At 47.4% G+C, this 21,606-nt stretch overlaps 1 protein-coding gene across 2 annotated transcripts in view; it reads right to left on the reverse strand.

The window, feature by feature from the left end:
• TAF2 (TATA-box binding protein associated factor 2) overlaps nt 1-10,133 on the reverse strand; it is a 111,766-nt gene extending 101,633 nt beyond the window's left edge. For both annotated transcript variants that reach the window (XM_088450203.1, XM_088450202.1), the window contains exon 1: nt 9,842-10,133. In XM_088450203.1, the coding sequence (XP_088306329.1) occupies nt 9,842-9,894 (53 nt within the window). In that variant the 5' untranslated portion in view covers nt 9,895-10,133. The remainder of the gene's footprint in view (nt 1-9,841) is intronic.
• Between the last annotated feature and the right edge of the window lie 11,473 nt (nt 10,134-21,606).

The raw sequence follows: 21,606 nt of genomic DNA on the forward strand, positions 1-21,606 counted from the left end.
CCATCACTCTGGTACAAGTTGATCTTTGTCTCATCTGTCCATAGGATGTTGTTCCAGAAATGTAATGGCTTTTTTAGATGTTGTTTGGCAAACTCTAATCTGGTCTTCCTGTTTTTGAGGCTCACCAATGGTTTACATCTTGTGGTGAATCCTCTATATTCACTCTTGTGAAGTCTTCTCTTGATTGTTGACTTTGACACATATGCACCTACCTCCTGGAGAGTGTTCTTGATTTGGCCAACTGTTGTGAAGGGGTTTTTCTTCACCAGGGAAATAATTCTTCTGTCATCCACCACAGTTGTTTTCCGTGGTCTTCCGGGTCTTTTGGTGTTGCTGAGCTCTCTGGTGCGTTCTTTCTTTTTAAGAATGTTCCAAACAGTTGATTTGGGCACACCTAATGTTTTTGCTATCTCTCTGATGGGTTTGTTTTGATTTTTCAGCCTAATGATGGCTTGCTTCACTGATAGTGACAGCTCTTTGGATCTCATATTGAGAGTCAACAGCAACTGATTCCAAATGCAAATGTCACACCTAGAATCAACTCCAGACCTTTTACCTGCTTAATTGATAATGAAATAACGAGGGAATAGCCCACACCTGTCCATGAAATAGCTTTTGAGTTGATAGTCCCATTACTTTTGGCCCCTTAAAAAGTGGGAGGCACATATAGAAACCGTTGTAATTCCTACACTGTTCACCGGATTTGGATGTAATTACCCTCAAATTAAATCTGAAAGTCTGCAGTTAAAGCACATCTTGTTTGTTTCATTTCAAAGCCATTGTGGTGGTGAATAGAGGCCAAAATATGTAAATTCTGTCAATGTCCCAATATTTATGCACCTGAGTGTGTGCGTGTGTGTATATATATATATATATATATATATATATATATATATATATATACACACACACACACACACACACACACATATACACACACATATGTATGTAAAGGAGCAGGTCACATGTATGAGAGGGATAGTGAGCACATATGTATGTATGTATGATGGGCAGTGCACACACATGTATGTAGACTGATGATAGTAGTGCAAATATGTAGGTATATGAGAGGAATAGTGTGTGCACACATATGTGAAGAGAGAAGCACACATATGTATATAGATGAGGGAAGCAGTACACACATATGTACACTACCGTTCAAAAGTTTGGGGTCACTTGGAAATTTCCTTATTTTTGAAAGAAAAGCACTGTTTTTTTCAATGAAGAGAACATTAAATTAATCAGAAATACACTCTATACGTTGTTAATGTGGTAAATGACTATACTAGCTGCAAACGTCTGGTTTTTAAAGGAATATCTACATAGGTGTATAGAGGCCCATTTCCAGCAACCATCACTCCAGTGTTCTAATGGTACATTGTGTTTGCTAAGTGCGTCAGAAGACTAATGGATGATTAGAAAACCCTTGTGCAATTATGTTAGCACAGCTGAAAACGGGTTTGCTCGTTAGAGAAGCTATAAAACTGGCCTTCCTTTGAGCTAGTTGAGTATCTGGACCATCACATTTGTGGTTTCGATAGTACTCTCCAAATGGCCAGAAAAAGAGAACTTTCATGTGAAACTCAACAGTCTATTCTTGTTCTTAGAAATGAAGGCTATTCCAAGAAACTGAACATTTCCTACAATGGTGTGTACTACTACCACCTTCAGAGAACAGCACAAACAGGCTCTAACCAGAGTAGAAAGAGAAGTGGGAGGCCCCGATGCATAACTGTGCAAGAAGACAAGTACATTAGAGTCTCTAGGTTGAGAAATAGACCACTCACAAGTCCTCAACTGGCAGCTTCATTAAATGGTACCCACAAATCGCCAGTGTCAACATCTACAGTGAAGAGACGACTCCGGGATGCTGGCCTTCTAGGCAGAGTGGCAAAGAAAAAGCCATATCTGAGACTGGCCAATAAAAAGAAAAGATTACCATGGGCAAAAGAACACAGACAATGGACAGAGGGAGACTGGAAAAAAGAAAGTGTTATGGACAGACAAATCGAAGTTTGAGGTGTTTGGATCACACAGATGAACATTTGTGAGACGCAAAACAAGTGAAAATATGCTGGAAGAGTGCCTGACACCATCTGTCAAGCATGGTGAAGGTAAGGTGATGGTCTGGAGCTGCTTCGGTGCTGGTAAAGTGGGAGATTTGTACAAGGTAAAAGGAATTTTTTATAAGGAAGGCTATCACTCCATTTTGCAACGCCATGCCATACCCTGTGGACAGCGCTTGATTGGAGCTAATTTCCACCTCCAACAGGACAATGACCCAAAGCACACCTCCAAATTATGCAAGAACTATTTAGGGAAGAAGCAGGCAGCTGGTATTCAGTCTGTAATGGAGTGGTCAGCGCAGTCACCAGATCTCAACCCCATTGAGCTGTTGTGGGAGCAGCTTGACCGTATGGTACGCAAGAAGTGCCCATCAAGCCAATCCAACTTGTGGAAGCTGCTTCAGGAAGCGTGGGGTGAAATTTCTTCAGATTACCTCAACAAATTAACAGCTAGAATGCCAAAGGTCTGCAATGCTGTAATTGCTGCAAAAGGAGCAATCTTGGACAAAAGCAAAGTTTGAAGGACAAAACTAATATTTCAAACAAAAATCATTTTTAACCTTGCCAATGTCTTGACTATATGTTCTATTCATTTTGCAACTCATTTGATAAATAAAAATCAGTTTTCATGTAAAACACGAAATTGTCTGGGTGACCCCAAACTTTTGAACGGTAGTGTATGTATGTGAGAGGAGCAGCACACATGTATGTATACAGATGAGAGAAACCGTGCACACATGTACATATGTAAGAGGAGCAGTACACATGATGGATGGAGGGATGATAGGAGCAGTGCACACATGAATGTATGTATGCGAGAGGTGCAGTGCACACATGTACGGATGGATGAGAGGAGCATCAGCATATGGATAGATGAGAGAAGCAGTGCACACATGTATGTATGTATGTGAGAGGAGCAGTGCACACATGTACGGATGGATGAGAGCAGCAGTGCACACATGTATGTATGTATGTATGTATGTGAGAAGCAGCACATGATGGATGGCTGGATGAGAGGAGCAGCACACATGTGGATGAATGAGAGCAGCAGTGCATGTATGTATGTATGTATGTGATAGGAACAGCACACACGATGGATGGATGAGAGGAGCAGTGCGCACATGATGATGAATGGCTGGATGAAAGGAACAACACACATGGATGGATGAGAGCAGCAGTGCACACATGTATGTATGTATGTGAGAGGAGCAGCACACATATGGATGGCTGGCTGGATGAGAGGAGCAGCACACGGATGGATGGATGGATGGATGGATGGATGGATGGATGGATGGATGAGAGGAGCAGCACACATATGGATGGATAGATGGCTGGCTGGATGAGAGGAGCAGCACACATATGGATGGATGGCTGGATGAGAGGAGCAGCACACATATGGATGGATGGATAGATGGATGGATGGCTGGATGAGAGGAGCAGCACACATATGGATAGATGGATGGATGGATGGCTGGATGAGAGGAGCAGCACACATGAATGGATGGATGGCTGGATGAAAGGAGCAGCACACATATGGATGGATGGATGGATGGATGGATGGATGGATGGATGGATGGATGAAAGGAGCAGCACACATATGGATGGATGGATGGATGGATGGCTGGTTGAGAGGCGCAGCACACATATGGATGGATGGCTGGATGAGAGGAGCAGCACACATATGGATGGATAGATGGCTGGCTGGATGAGAGGAGCAGCACACATATGGATGGATAGATGGCTGGCTGGATGAGAGGAGCAGCACACATATGGATAGATGGATGGATGGCTGGATGAGAGGAGCAGCACACATATGGATGGATGGCTGGCTGGATGAGAGGAGCAGCACACATATGGATAGATAGCTGGCTGGATGGATGGATGACAGGAGCAGAACACATATGGATGGATGGCTGGCTGGATGAGAGGAGCAGCACACGTGGATGGATGGATGGCTGGATGAGAGGAGCAGCACACATATGGATAGATGGATGGATGGATGGCTGGATGAGAGGAGCAGCACACATATGGATGGATGGATAGATGGCTGGATGGCTGGATGAGAGGAGCAGCACATATATGGATGGATGGATGGCTGGCTGGATGAGAGGAGCAGCACACATATGGATGGATGGATGGATGGCTGGATAGATGGATGGATGGCTGGATGAGAGGAGCAGCACACATATGGATGGATGGCGGATGAGAGGAGCAGCATACATATGGATGGATGGCTGGATGAGAGGAGCAGCACACATGTATGGATGGATGGATGGCTGGCTGACAGGAGCAGAACACATATGGATGGATGGCTGGCTGACAGGAGCAGAACACATATGGATGGATTGATGGATGGCTGGATGAGAGGAGCAGCACACATATGGATGTATGAGAGCAGCAGTGCACACACGCACGTGAGAGGAGCAGCACAAAGATGGATGGATGGCTGGATGAGAGGAGCAGCACACATATGGATGTATGAGAGCAGCAGTGCACACACGCACGTGAGAGGAGCAGCACAAAGATGGATGGATGGCTGGATGGATGAGAGGAGCAGCACACATATGGATGCATGGATGGATGGATGAGAGGAGCAGCACACATATGGAAGGATGAGAGCAGCAGTGCACACATGTATGTAGCAGGAGCAGCACACAAGATGGATGTATGTATGAGAGGAGCAGCACACATGCACGGGTATTCAATATGGGAGCGAAAACATAGTTTTTGCGTTAATATCGGAGGCATGACGTCATTATCGCAGGTTTTACTTTTACACCGTATTCAATTTCAAAGACTTATCGCAGTTTTGAAAAGTCTTTGATAAAAAACGGGGATAACTTTTCACCATTGAATAGGTGTCGAAAAAAAGTGCAGAATTGGGATTTAGGGGTGCAGGCTTAAAAAAAATAGCCTGCACCCCTGGGAATGACATTTAAAAAAGAACTGTGTCCAAAAAAGTTTTAAAAAAAATAGGGACAATTTATTTAAAAATTGGGGTGAAAAAAAAAATTGGAAAAAATTGTTTAAGACTAGGGAAATAGGTTCAGGGCTATTCTGCATGTATAGCGGCAGGTGCACAAATGCAGAATTTTTAAAAACTTACTTTAGGGACATAAAAATATGCTAGTACCCATTTTCATGTACCCCAAATTTTATGGGACCACTTAAAAAAACGAAAAAAATAACCCAAGTGCTCTTCTGCATCACTTCTTCAATGTCGGAAAAAAAACACATGCTGCGGCTATTTAAATCCCCGACTTTCAATTGAAGGCTAAAACGGGGGTACCCATAGTGTTCCCCCATGTTTTTACAACTTTAGGGGGGTCTTACAATTTTTTTAAGGAAAAATTAGTAACTTTACACAAATCCAACTTCGGAGGCTCCCGTTTTCGTTAATTTTATATTGAATACGGGGATAAGCGGGAGCGCGCCCGATACTTTAACGCAGGTAAAAACTCTGATATGAAACGTTCACTTCGACAGTGAAGTTAACGTTTCATATTGAATACCCCTCATGGATGGATGAGAGCAGCAGTGAACACATGTATGTATGTGAGAGGAGCAGCACACATATGGATGGCTGAGATCAGCAGTGCACACATGTACGTGAGAGAGCAGCACACATATGGCTGGCTGGCTGGGAGGAGCAGCACACATATGGATGGATGAGAGCAGCAGTGCACACATGTATGTATGAGAGGAGCAGCACACATATGGATGGATGAGAGCAGCAGTGCACACACATGTGAGAGGAGCAGTACACATATGGATGGATGAGAGCAGCAGTGCACACACATATGTGAGAGAGCAGCACACATATGGCTGGCTGGCTGGGAGGAGCAGCACACATATGGATGGATGAGAGCAGCAGTGCACACATGTATGTATGAGAGGAGCAGCACACATATGGATGGATGAGAGCAGCAGTGCACACACATGTGAGAGGAGCAGTACACATATGGATGGATGAGAGCAGCAGTGCACACATGTACGTGAGAGAGCAGCACACATATGGATGGCTGGCTGGCTGAGAGCAGCAGTGCACACATGTATGTATGTGAGAGGAGCAGCACACATATGGATGGATGAGAGCAGCAGTGCACACATGTATGTATGTGAGAGGAGCAGCACACATATGGATGGATGAGAGCAGCAGTGCACACATTTATGTATGAGAGGAGCAGCACACATGGATGGATGAGAGCAACAGTGAACACATGTATGTATGTATGTATGTGAGAGGAGCAGAACACATATGGATGGCTGAGATCAGCAGTGCACACATGTATGTATGAGAGGAGCAGCACACATACAGATGGATGAGAGGAGCAGCACACATACGGATGGATGAGAGCAGCAGTGCACACATGTATGTGAGAGGAGCAGCACACATATGGATGGATGAGAGCAGCAGTGCACACACGTATATGAGAGAGCAGCAGGGCACACATGTATGTGAGAGGAGCAGCACACATGATGGATGGATGAGAGGAGCAGCACACATATGGATGGATGAGAGCAGCAGTGCACACACGTATGTGAGAGCAGCAGGGCACACATGTATGTGAGAGGAGCAGCACACATGATGGATGGATGAGAGGAGCAGTGCACACATGTATGTATGTGAGAGGAGCAGCACACATATGGATGGATGAGAGCAGCAGTGCACACACGTATGTGAGAGCAGCAGGGCACACATGTATGTGAGAGGAGCAGCACACATGATGGATGGATGAGAGGAGCAGCACACATATGGATGGATGAGAGCAGCAGTGCACACACGTATGTGAGAGCAGCAGGGCACACATGTATGTGAGAGGAGCAGCACACATGATGGATGGATGAGAGGAGCAGCACACATATGGATGGATGAGAGCAGCAGTGCACACACGTATGTGAGAGCAGCAGGGCACACATGTATGTGAGAGGAGCAGCACACATGATGGATGGATGAGAGGAGCAGTGCACACATGTATGTATGTGAGAGGAGCAGCACACATATGGATGGATGAGAGCAGCAGTGCACACACGTATGTGAGAGCAGCAGGGCACACATGTATGTGAGAGGAGCAGCACACATGATGGATGGATGAGAGGAGCAGCACACATATGGATGGATGAGAGCAGCAGTGCACACACGTATGTGAGAGCAGCAGGGCACACATGTATGTGAGAGGAGCAGCACACATGATGGATGGATGAGAGGAGCAGCACACATATGGATGGATGAGAGCAGCAGTGCACACATGTATGTATGTGAGAGGAGCAGCACACATGATGGATGGATGAGAGGAGCAGCACACATGTATGTATGTATGTATGTGAGAGGAGCAGCACACATATGGATGGATGAGAGCAGCAGTGCACACACGTATGTGAGAGCAGCAGGGCACACATGTATGTGAGAGGAGCAGCACACATGATGGATGGATGAGAGGAGCAGCACACATATGGATGGATGAGAGCAGCAGTGCACACACGTATGTGAGAGCAGCAGGGCACACATGTATGTGAGAGGAGCAGCACACATGATGGATGGATGAGAGGAGCAGCACACATATGGATGGATGAGAGCAGCAGTGCACACACGTATGTGAGAGCAGCAGGGCACACATGTATGTGAGAGGAGCAGCACACATGATGGATGGATGAGAGGAGCAGTGCACACATGTATGTATGTGAGAGGAGCAGCACACATATGGATGGATGAGAGCAGCAGTGCACACACGTATGTGAGAGCAGCAGGGCACACATGTATGTGAGAGGAGCAGCACACATGATGGATGGATGAGAGGAGCAGCACACATATGGATGGATGAGAGCAGCAGTGCACACATGTATGTATGTGAGAGGAGCAGCACACATGATGGATGGATGAGAGGAGCAGCACACATGATGGATGGATGAGAGGAGCAGCACACATGTATGTATGTATGTGAGAGGAGCAGCACACATATGGATGGATGAGAGCAGCAGTGCACACACGTATGTGAGAGCAGCAGGGCACACATGTATGTGAGAGGAGCAGCACACATGATGGATGGATGAGAGGAGCAGCACACATATGGATGGATGAGAGCAGCAGTGCACACACGTATGTGAGAGCAGCAGGGCACATATGTATGTGAGAGGAGCAGCACACATGATGGATGGATGAGAGGAGCAGCACACATATGGATGGATGAGAGCAGCAGTGCACACACGTATGTGAGAGCAGCAGGGCACACATGTATGTGAGAGGAGCAGCACACATGATGGATGGATGAGAGGAGCAGTGCACACATGTATGTATGTGAGAGGAGCAGCACACATATGGATGGATGAGAGCAGCAGTGCACACACGTATGTGAGAGCAGCAGGGCACACATGTATGTGAGAGGAGCAGCACACATGATGGATGGATGAGAGGAGCAGCACACATATGGATGGATGAGAGCAGCAGTGCACACACGTATGTGAGAGCAGCAGGGCACACATGTATGTGAGAGGAGCAGCACACATGATGGATGGATGAGAGGAGCAGCACACATATGGATGGATGAGAGCAGCAGTGCACACATGTATGTATGTGAGAGGAGCAGCACACATGATGGATGGATGAGAGGAGCAGCACACATGTATGTATGTATGTGAGAGGAGCAGCACACATATGGATGGATGAGAGCAGCAGTGCACACACGTATGTGAGAGCAGCAGGGCACACATGTATGTGAGAGGAGCAGCACACATGATGGATGGATGAGAGGAGCAGCACACATATGGATGGATGAGAGCAGCAGTGCACACACGTATGTGAGAGCAGCAGGGCACACATGTATGTGAGAGGAGCAGCACACATGATGGATGGATGAGAGGAGCAGCACACATATGGATGGATGAGAGCAGCAGTGCACACATGTATGTATGTGAGAGGAGCAGCACACATGATGGATGGATGAGAGGAGCAGCACACATGTATGTATGTATGTGAGAGGAGCAGCACACATATGGATGGATGAGAGCAGCAGTGCACACACGTATGTGAGAGCAGCAGGGCACACATGTATGTGAGAGGAGCAGCACACATGATGGATGGATGAGAGGAGCAGCACACATATGGATGGATGAGAGCAGCAGTGCACACACGTATGTGAGAGCAGCAGGGCACACATGTATGTGAGAGGAGCAGCACACATGATGGATGGATGAGAGGAGCAGCACACATATGGATGGATGAGAGCAGCAGTGCACACACGTATGTGAGAGCAGCAGGGCACACATGTATGTGAGAGGAGCAGCACACATGATGGATGGATGAGAGGAGCAGTGCACACATGTATGTATGTGAGAGGAGCAGCACACATATGGATGGATGAGAGCAGCAGTGCACACACGTATGTGAGAGCAGCAGGGCACACATGTATGTGAGAGGAGCAGCACACATGATGGATGGATGAGAGGAGCAGCACACATATGGATGGATGAGAGCAGCAGTGCACACACGTATGTGAGAGCAGCAGGGCACACATGTATGTGAGAGGAGCAGCACACATGATGGATGGATGAGAGGAGCAGCACACATATGGATGGATGAGAGCAGCAGTGCACACATGTATGTATGTGAGAGGAGCAGCACACATGATGGATGGATGAGAGGAGCAGCACACATGTATGTATGTATGTGAGAGGAGCAGCACACATATGGATGGATGAGAGCAGCAGTGCACACATATATGTATGTATGTATGTATGTATGTATGTGAGGGGAGCAGCACACATATGGAGATACTTATAGTTTGTATGGTCGGGGGCTCTCGAAGCCCTTGTCTCCTTTCTTCCTGTTCATGGTGACAGATCTGAGCCACGTTACGTCACTGTGACTTTGGGAACCCTTCCACCGGCTCCCTAGGGACCCTGGCCCGCCAGGGGGGCCCTCAGCCTTAGCGGCTTGGGCCCGTTGCTATGGTGACCGGTCTCTCTCCCGACATCCAATCTCCCTCCCGCTTCCCCGTACAGAGGCAGCCATGAACCGCAGCAGCACTTCCGCTTCCCGCAGCCGCCGGCTCTCGCGTGGTCCCAGCTGACCACTCACAGCTGCCCCCTGCTATCACGTGGCAGCACATAACACCGCCATTTTTCTTTGGGGAAACTGGTTAAAGTAGAAAGCTGGTATTCACGTACGGCTGGCTGTATTTCTGACGTCAGAGTCCTCTCCGTGAAAGGGATTTAGACATTACCATTCAGGTTCTGGGTACACACACAGCAGGTCTATGCACTGAGCTGTACTGGCAGCAATACACACGTGCATCCTATTCCATGCCCCACATCATAGTCATCCTGCACTCATCCAATGGATAACATTGGGAAACTGGGATTACATACCCTCCAACATTTTAGAGTATGAACGCGGTACATGGGGGCGTGTCCACGGGGCTGGAGGCATCGGCGCTGGCTGGTTTAAAACTTGCAGTATAAGTGTTATACTGCAACTTCTATATACAGGCGCTAGCGACGGTCAGGGCAAACTTTAGAGGAGGAAGGAGGACTGAGAATAGCCGGCTGTCACTCAGCAGCGCTGCTTAAGAAATCGGGTGATTGTACCAACCCGGTACAAAACGGTACAGACCATTAAAAAACGGTACTGTACCGGCTGAAACGGTATAGTTGGAGGGTATGGGATTAATCTATCCCTAGTACATTGGCCATAAATAAACCACATTGTCTCCAGGCGCTCCTTCGCTGAACGGAAAGGGTGCTACACTGCACTTTAAGTCACTGATATATATATATATATATACACACATACACAGGGCCGGCGCTAGGCTGCGCTGCGCCCAGCGCCGTCCTGTGTTGCCGCCCCTTCCCTCCTCCGCTCCCTTCCCCCTGAGCTTAAATATTTCCCATAGCGCTGGGAGGGAGGTGGGCGTTTCCTGCGCCCTCCGGAAACAGTAGCGATCCGGGCGACGGACCGGCTTGCCCATGCCTGGAGCCGCTACTGTATATATATATATATATATATATATATATATACGTACCAGAAGAAAGCGGCACTAGGAGTCTGTCAAAGAAGATATAATTGTGATCCTTCATAATATCAAAGCCAACGTTTCGGGGCTATATGCGCCCCTTTGTCAAAGGGGCGCATATAGCCCCGAAACGTTGGCTTTGATATTGTGGAGGATCGCAATTATATCTTCTTTGACAGACTCCTAGTGCCGCTTTCTTCTGGTACGTTTATGCATTTATGTAGCTGGCACAGGAGCAACTCATCTGCAGTCCAGCAGAGTGCCGGTCCGCTCCATTGCTGCTATATATATATATATATATATATATATATAGATAGATATACAGACACAGGAGCAGAAAGCGGCACTCAGGAGTTAAAAGCACAAGTATCCTCTTTGGGGGTGATTGAATTCACAGCGCTGTTTGCTTAGTCAGGAAGTGGTTAAGTTGGAGAATGGCGGTTCTTGCGACTTAAAATGGGTGTTGAGTGGAGAGAACTGGCATTCTCCGACTAAACTGCCGGCCACAGTGAAACAGCCGCGCGGCCGGCACTTTAGTCGGTTTCCTCCTCACGCGACCGAAATTGGGGGCGTGGTCTAATTAACATAGATCACACCCCATACGTGACATTATTTGGAGGCGTGCCTCCAAATAACATCAGGCGTGCCTCCAAATAACATCAGGCTGGGGGTAAAGCCCAGCCCTCCGGCACTGGCTGGGCTTCCCCCATCCCTTGCCCGTAAGTGAATAGATGCCGCTGAAATCAGGATGCGCCCTCTACGGGTGGTGCCCCTGTGCGACCGCACTGCCGAACACCCCTAGAGCCGGCCCAACTCCTCGCATCCCCAGGGGGTACAAGAACAAATCCTTAAGTCCGACCAAACAGTGCGGTGAATTGAATAGCCCCGGGAGACAAACGATATCTTGCATAAACTGTGTGATCTGATCTCATTAACAAGACTGCCAGATCTTACTGCATGTAGGGAAGATCTGAGGATACGACCAGCAACCCACGGGACAGCGCACCGTCATCGTTCGTGGACACTACACGATTTGACGTTCCAATGTGTCGGAATCGGCCCAGTCCTGCAAAAAATCGTCTAGTGTGCAGGCACTTTAACATAGGCTATGAATCATCTTGCTATCATGTTAATTGGCTACACACACACACAGAGAGAGTTTCCGGTTCATATCGGTGTAATTTCACAATGCTTAGGAGAAAATCTTCACTTGGTCGTGACAGTGCCACAGGGAAAAGGGCACGTCCGACTTCCGCCATCACCAACTTCCACCTAAGCGAAACTGGGTGCAGAACTTTTGCTTTATGTTTGTATTTATATATCTATAAAATCGTTTTTTTGTATGTATGTTCACAAACTTGTGAACTACTGCACCGATTTTGATTGGGTTTTTACTGAGATCCTCAGAGTAAAATAGGCTATACCAAAAACAAGAATAATATCCCGCACAGGAAAAAGAAGTCAAAAGCTGCATACACACACAACGATTTTGTTACCAACGATTTTATGAACAATTTTCTGTCAGATTTTTTAAAGTGTAATGAACGATTTTTTTGAACTACAAACGATTTTTGCATATTCCCTTAATGAAAATCTTTGAGTTGAGAAGTCTGACTAAACTACAAACGTGAACGCGCATGAACAATTTTCGTTCATCGTTTGACTCAGAAAGTGAACGACTTTTTCAAACGATTATCGTTAAATGATATCGTTCAAAAAATCGTTGTGTGTATGCAGCTAAAACAATAATGTTTAACCAGCAGTATATAGTGGTTAAATACTAAATTATAGATAGATGGAGGTGCTCCCTGGAATCAATTAACAAGTACTTAAGAAAACCTTCATTGGCCTAGGCCACAGGTTCTCAAACTCGGTCCTGAGGACTCCAAACAGTGCATGTTTTCCTGGTCTCCTCATAGAATCACAAGTGAAATAATTAGCTCCACATGTGGATCTTTTAAAATATGTCAGTGAGCAATGAATACACCTGTGCACCTGCTGGGTGACCTGCAAAACGTGACCTGTGTGGGATCCTGAGGACAGAGTTTGAGAACCACTGATCTAACCTATTAAAATCATAAACACCAAATCAAACATTTTGTCAGCAGTGTGTGATCAGGTATGTAACATTTACCTTGTGGTGACCATATTTATTTCTAACAATAAATCACCTAATGGGTATGTAGGCAGGTTTGGCAGGTAGTAAAATTCACTCCTATTTCTAATGATCCCTTTATATAAGCAAAATACTAGCCACCAGAATGCATATGTATTAGAATCTTTTAAGGTGATGCTCCTTATTACTAATCCCCTTTTACACCAGAGCTAAAACCCGGGTTATTGCAGGGTTAAGTGACCCGGCAATGCAACCCAGGTAACTTGCAAGGTTTAACACGGGAATAACCCGTGAAACTCTGCAGTGTAAACGGCGCGATCCGGGTCACGATGACCCGGAGCGCGCCGCATCCCAGCCGATTGGCCGGCTTCAGTGGCGCTTGGAGATGACGTCATCTCAAAGCGTCCACTAACACGCCGGAAGAGCCGGGTCACTGCAGACCCTGCTCCAGTGTGAACGGCACCGACTCTGGAATTTCCTGGGATGGTGCCGGCTAAATTCCGGGTCTGATCTGGTTTGGAACCCTGTTCCAACCTCCGGGTCAGACCCGGAAATTTAGGTATAAAAGTAGTATAAGTTATGCAAGTATCGTGCATCTACAAAAGACAGGTATACCTAGAGAATAGTTTTCTCATAACCTACTCTGTGTTGTCATGCTAAAAATAAAGTGAGCACATCAATTGCGTGATAATAGGGCTGTATCTGCCCTCCACATACTAAAGGTATAGTGAGCTGTCAGCAATTCACTACTCTATTTTGAAAACTAAATACATTGTAAATCATATATTAATACATTGTTGCAACCCGTCTCATATGGTTAATATTCCCACATTACTCAGTCAGGAAGTAGCAGTGTCTCCAGACATGAACACCAATCACATCTTTTGTAGTTAGCTAACTAATAACAAGAACCAGAGAAGTTCAAAGAATAGAGAAAAGATTTTGGCCCTCATTCAGACCCACTCGCGAGCGGCTGTCCGCTCGCAAGTGGGTCGATGGTCTGCACTGCGCATGTGCACGACGGAGGGAGCTCCGTCGTGCGCATGCGCGAGACGCGACGAGCGAAGGACTTTCCTTCGCTCGGAGTGTCTCATCAAAGGGGGCGTGCTGTCGATGTTGACTGATAGCACGCCCCCTTTGGTGGGCATGCCTGCCAGACGGAGGCGTTCCCAAGGGAACGCCTACCGTCTGAAGCCAGCTCCACTGACATCACTAGTGATGTCAGTGGGAGTGATTTTGGCTCTGATAGAGCCAAAATCACTCCTGGCCTTGCGGTTGAAAAACTCAACCGCAGGCTTCTGCTCGCAGTGGCGATGGGTCGCGATGGTCAAGACCATCGCGACCATCATCCTGCACGCTCATATATGCTGTGGGTGGTGACCCACAGCTATACGAGCGTCCAGGAGGACGCTCCTTATTATTTTAGGTGGGCCCTGATTCAGAGCGAGCGCTCTGGTCAGAGCGTCCGGCTCTGAATCAGGGCCTTTGTACGGTGTGGAAGGTCGGTTCCTTCTACTTTATGAGGTCATCAATTGAGCGGACCCAAGATGAGAGAGGAACTCATGGCACCACCGATGGAAACAACAGGGAATTGTGTGGGACACTGCGCCCGTGTTAGGCAGACCCTCTTGCTAGAAGCATTGCAGGGACCAGATGCGCCATCGGGGTAAGTCGCTACCCACCTGAAAGAGAAATACCTGTCTTGGAGAAATGATCTGAAGATCCGTGCAATTGAAGACCTGCCAAGAGCACTCCCCCCCACCCCCCTGCAGCGGGGAAATGTCTTGGAGACAGTATGTGTGTGTCACCACTGGCGGGCTTGTTCACCTGTCAGCCGTACAATACCTTTTCTCTATTCTTTGAACTTCTCTGGTTCTTGTTATGAGAACGGGAGTTACTTTGAGGCAGCTATTGCTCTGTCTCAACCCTCCCTTCTCTGCCAGATGGTCTCTCCCATCTCGCCTCATTGGCTAGCTGTAACGAAGAGCGGCCCGGGTGGAAGGTTTCCACGAGCAATACAAGGGGAGAGTGATGATTGGCTTCTGCGTTTAGCGACATAACACCACGTTGGAACAGCGGCACGACAATTGGCTGTAACGCGTCTTGCCCAGCATGGCTGGGTCGTGGCCGGGATTTGCTAAGCTGGAGTGTGAAAATGCGTTTTAATGTAGCCGGTTGTAGAGCGACGAAGGCAGCCGAGAGACCTTTGTGTCCCATGAGCAGAAGATCCCCCACATCCACTTTCAGCTGACAGTCTTCGCCGAGGCCCTGAGCCTATGCCCCGTACGGTGAAGGCTGCGTAGTGTGCTGGGAGAAGTTTGCGTGGTGGGTCTGCACTGCCTGGCACCGGTGCTCTGTGCCCAGGGAAGCGAAGAGGGCGCCCGGCGCTCAGTGCTTCTTTTGTCTCTCGTCTGCCCGTTTCCTGGTGCAGGATCTGTGCCCTCCATCAGCCTCTTCCTACTGGATGTTTACGGACTGCTGCTAGGGCTGCATCCACTCAGCCCCAACCCGTGCAAGCTGTCCTTTCCTGCTCCTGACATGAGTCCCCGGGGCCACCACTGCTGCTGATTCCCAATCTGCTGTGCTGGTTGGGGGAAGAGCCGCTCTGAGCACCGGGCACACCGCCACCTCTGGGATCTACGTACCTAACATTTCCAAGGCAACTTCTGTATCCAAAACTTACCCGGGAAACTTTGCTGGGAAGATCAGACTGTACACAGAAAAGCGGACACCCATGTAGCAATTATTAATCATTTGGCAACGATGGGTAGGCATTGCTAGTATATATATATATATATATATATATATATATATATATATATATATACACACACAGTATATAAAAATAAAAAAAAATTTTGACTGCATGTTCAAGAAAAACTTGAGAACTGCTGAACCGATTTTGACTAAAATGTTCCTTGAGATCCTCCAAGTAACATAGGCTATACAAACACACCAATCCTGTCTCCTCATCAGCAAGTCATTACAGAGATCTCATACGCCTTTCAGACAGAAATCCAAATTACCGGCTTTAACATTTCAACCCGGTGATTTGGTGTTTTACACGGGTACCTTTTCTGTCTAAAAGGGTCAACCCGGGTCTAAATTCCTGGGACTTCGACCCAGGAATTTACCAGGGTCGGAGACATGGTAATTTAGACCTGGGTTGACCTTTTCAGACAGAAGAAATATCCGTGTAAATCAGCAAATTATCGGGTTGAAATTTTTGACCCGGTAATTTGCTCTTCTGTCTGAAGGGGGGGTACAGACAGAGAATGCCAAAACAACCCGGTACGCAAAAGTCGGGAAAAATCCGGGGGTGTTTTTTGCCATTTTCTGTCTGAAAGTGGTATCACTTGGCTGCTTCCAACAGCAGCTCCTCGTGTAATTTGGTGGAGCGGAGCTTGTGACTGACAGACTCCGGAGGACCCCAGTGCAGGAAGGGCTGTGGCCACCACACTGCACGGCTCCAAGCAGGCAGACTGACTGATCTCACTGACACCCAAGTGAGGGGGTTCCCATCCACACAATACTTTAATAGTCCATTCAGTATCATTGAAAAATGTTTATATCCACTCAGCATCACTAAATAAAATGAATAACCCTTCGGCAACAACGTGTAGGCAGTACTAGTATAATATATTTGTAACATGGTGGGCGCGCTGTACTATATTACAGTCAATCTGAAAATGGGAACCACTCTGCAGCGGCCAACATTCATCTCCAAGGGCAGTATTTCTCAAACTTAACACTGCATTTTTCCAGACCATCAGGTGTGTTATTTGACTACTAACACAATAGATCTATAGTGTTCACTCTAGCTCCGGCGTGAGGCAGGGCGCCGGAGCTAGAGAGGGCGCGCCTTCGGCGCGCGCGCGCGACCGAGAAGGGGGCGTGTTCATCGAAAAGGGGGCGTGTCTATAAGACGCGTCCCCTTTTCGGCACTCTTGGGGGCGTGCCCGGAACTTACGGACATGCCGGGCAGCCCCCAAGCCCTGCAGACAGGGAGAATAGATGCCGGGCGCATGCGCCCGGCGTCTATTCTCCGGCGGTGACCGGGTCACCGCACATTTCTTCACCCGCGGGACACTGCGACCCGCGGGTGAAGACGGCTCCCGCAGGCTGTTAGGGCAGGGCGCTTTTTGCCCTCCTTCCGGAGGGCAGGGCGCTTTTTGCATTCCAGAAGGAGGGCAGGGCGCCGCGCCCCGCTAAAACAGCCTAGCGGGAACGCTAGATCTACAGATGGCGCTAATTATTCCTGAGGATACCTTGAAAACTTGCACTTTTTGGGGTCTACGAGGACAGACTTTGAGAAATATTGTTTTACAGATGCGCCCAGTTACATTGTGGCTGATTGCGCCACAATCGTGCGCACGCATCGCAACATGCAATTCCCAGAAACTGCATACACCACGCTATAGTAGGGTGTGCACTGCGATCGCACCATGCATTCCTATGGAGGCACGGTTGCATACGCAGTGCGCTTATCCGCTTGAGTATGTGCGTCTCGCGCTGTGTGTGGTGCGATTCGCTGTGCCATTGGCAACAATATAGCTGGGCATATCTGTAGGTATGCACAGAACACCATTTTGTCCATAACCAGCACCAAGTACATGGACAGATCTCATCATTGCAGTCGGTCAGGTATGGCAGAGCAATACGAGTCTATGGAACATTCACAAAATAGGTACAGTCTAAAGCTGGGTACACACGTAAAGATTTTCTGTCCAACCATCCAACCAGTTGATTGGTTGGAATGAAAATCTGGTAACCTATGAGAGCAAATGATGATCAGCAATTTGCTCCTAAATGCCAGAAAACAGATGAAAATGGCGTCAGACAAGTTTGTTAAATGTTTGATCTAAACAATTGATTCAAACAACAGTTTTTGTCCATTTTCCAGCATTTGGGAGCAAATTGCTGATTGTCATTTCCTTTCATACCTTACCAGATTTTCATTCCAACCAATCAACTAGTTGGATGGTTGGACAGAAAATCTGTGTGTGTGTATGCAGCCTAAGACTGGTCTACAAAAATAAACTTTTTCTTTCACAAGAACTAAAACTGAATCTATAGGGTAAATTTACTAAAGTGAGAGTTTTTAGAAGTGAGTTTTAAAAGTGATGTTGCCTGTAGCAACCAATCAGATTCTAGCTATTATCTTCTAGAAGGTGCTAGTTAAATGTTAAGTAGAATCTGATTGGTTGCTATGGGTAAAATCACTTTTAAAACTCACTTCTAAAAACGCTCACTTAAGTAAATTTACCCCTAAATTTATTTTTCATGCTGAATTTGATTATGCATTTAGATTATCCGCCATCAGGCAGGGATTTTTTGTGACATTTGTTCAAAGTTTTACAAAATTAGTATTTAGGCAAGTCTAAATGATAAATATACACCTCATTCTGGCTGACCTAAAAAGTTGTAGACAATGATTTTTATCCATATTTTGCCTTTGGGATGTCTCTCTTCTAGAAATCCATTTGCCTTTGTACCTCTTTTTCATTGTAGAAATCTGCTGATGGAATCACGCACCACGCTCATCACTGACAACTGGAAGGTGTAATTCCGCTAATGTTAGTTAAGCAGAAATAACAATCAGTTGAATGGTCCTTTGGTTCCCTCCAAATGATAGGAATTGCAAATGATAGGAATTGCAAATGGCATATGATGTGAAGCATTTTGCCAGCCAGTGAGACCCTAACACATGATACACAGCATGTATACGGGGCCAAGTTCTTATGGTGCATACACACAGTCAGATTTTCCTTCAGATCTGAACGATAATATGAGATATGGTATGAACTTACCCTTGTTATCTCTATTTCTACGAAGTCCATAGGGTTCCACAGGATACCTTGGGGGTATAGGCGATGGCGGCAGACATCCAGGCACCACAGAGTTAAATTTTCAGCCTCCTAGGATGCACTGGGGTCCCTCTCCTATACCCCGCCCCCGAGCCTCAGGCCACTCAGTTTCGTAACAAGCCATAGGCTGGAGCAGGAGCAAAAAAGAGAGAGAAGACAGTCTGGAACACACAAGAATCACATTCTTACCAGAAGGAGACGGAGAAACCGGTGACCAGATCAAAGCCCATCTGCAGTACAGGTGCGACAGGGCGGGAGTCCTGTGGAACCCTATGGACTTCGTAGAAATAGAGATAACAAGGGTAAGTTCTTACCATATCTCATATTTTCTACTTCAGGGTCCATAGGCTATCCACAGGATACCTTGGGGATGTCCCAAAGCAGTATCCTTTAAGGGTGGGGACGCTCCTGTGCTGTAAGGAGAATCCGCCGCCGAAAGGAAGCACCCTGAGAGGCGAAGGTATCAAAAGCATAATACCTTACAAAAATATGGACAGATGACCACGTGGCTGCCAATCACCGCTGAGGCGCCACGTCGAGCTGCCCACGAAGGACCCACAGACCTAGTGGAAGAGCTTTAATAGAGGATGGAACAGGAAGACCTGTGAATCCATCCTGCCAAAAGTTAGCGTAGTGGCAGGCCAACCCTTTTTATGGAAACCAGAAAGGACAAAACCGAGAGTCTGATTTCCTAAATGGACTGGTACGGTCAACTTAAATTCTTAGCGCCCGTACCACAGCCAAATAGGCCTCACCAGCAGACAGGACTGGGGAAGTAAAGGCAAGCACTGCCCTGTTCCTAGGAAAGATGAGAAAAAGGGAGGTCTACATGACCGAGCCTCCCATTCTGAGATCCTACTGGCCAAATTAAAAGCCAGAAGGAATACAGTCCTAGCCGTAAGCCATTTGAAATCCACTGAGCCCAGTGTATCAAATGGCGGTCCTCAGAGAGCCCTAAGGACCACAGCCAAATCCCAAGAAGCCACAGGTGGAACAAAGGGATGCTGAATATAACGTACACCCTGCACAAAGGTGCGGACATCAGGAAGAGTAGCAATCCTACACTGAAACCATACTAACAGGGCAGAAACCTGCACCTTCAGGTAAGCAAGGCGAAGACCGTTATCTAAGCCCACCTGTAGGAAAGCCAACCTCTGGATATCCGGAATACCCGAGGAGCCTAGCCTCTAGGGCGACACCTGAAAGAAAGTATACCATACCTAATGGTAAATTCTTGCAGATAAAAACTTCCGAGCTCTTAGCATGGACAGAGCCCCTGTTAACTATAGAGCTGGAAAAACTCCTAGACCTTAAGAGGGCAGTCTCCACCGCCACACCGTCAAGGACAGACAACCCAGGTCTGGGTATCAGCCAGGATCCTGAGACAACAGGTCCGGGCGTAGAGGCAACAGCTTCGGAGTGTTAACTGAGAGGCTCCGAAGATCTGAGTAATAGTGCCATCTGGCCTACGCTGGAGCTATCAGCAGGAGCGTGCCTCCTTCTTGCTATTACTGGAGGAAGAAGGGATAACGGAGGGACGAGGTACACAACTTGGAAGGTCCACTGGACCTACCTACGTCTATCAGAAGAGTCTCATCTCTGAAAGGCTCCACTTGTTCACCAGAAGATTGAACACCCCCTGATAAAGAGGACATTTCCCTGAATGCACGTCTTGACGGCTGAGAAAGCCTGCTTTCCATCTGAGGATTCCTGAATGAACACTGCCGATGACGGCAGGGATATAGCCTTCCACCCAAGCCAGAATTCGGGACACCACTGTTAGTGTCGCCTGACTTCGGGAACCTCCTAGGTGGTTTACATAAGCCATCATGATGGCGTTGTCAGACTGTACCTGCACGGTATTTCCGTGGAGGACCTGTCCTGCATGCTGGAGAACCTTGAATACTGCTCAGAGTTCTCAGATGTTTATGGGAAGCGCAAAAACTACTGGTGTCCACCTGCCCTAGAACAAGTGTGGACCCATCACTGCTTCCCAGCCACGGATACTGGTGTCCGTCGTCAGAAGGACCCTGTCCGCAATCCCAAAGGGGGTGTCCCTTGCTTAGGTGAGCTTTCTGCAGCCACCAGGCCAGAGAGAGACAAACCTCCGGGGAAAGCCTATTGACTTTATCCTATGGGGCAACCCATCCCATCCGGAGAGGATCAAGTTCTTTAGAGTGAAGCTGGGTACTCTCCACCATGTCGAACAGCGACATCCTGGAACCCAGGACCACATTGCCAAGTGAATAGACACTCGGCGACTCTGCAGGCAACTGCGTACCTTTGCCTGTAATGCAGAGATCTTTTCCTCAATCACAAAGATCCTCAGATGTTGGTATATGGAGCATCCTCTGTGAAGAATCAGAGAGGACCATTTCCAGTTTATCAGTCAGCCCTAACGTAGCAACACAGATATTGTCCGTTGCATATGGCACTGAAGTATCTCTGGAGACCGTGGTAACAACAGGAGGTCACTCGGATAGGGTAACAAGCGGACCCCCTGCATCCGCAGGTGGGCTGCCATAACTACCATGACCCTGGTAAACCGT

Source organism: Taudactylus pleione, unplaced genomic scaffold, assembly GCF_031769625.1.
Source record: "Taudactylus pleione unplaced genomic scaffold, aTauple2 ptg000510l, whole genome shotgun sequence".
NCBI classification, from domain to species: domain Eukaryota; kingdom Metazoa; phylum Chordata; class Amphibia; order Anura; family Myobatrachidae; genus Taudactylus; species Taudactylus pleione.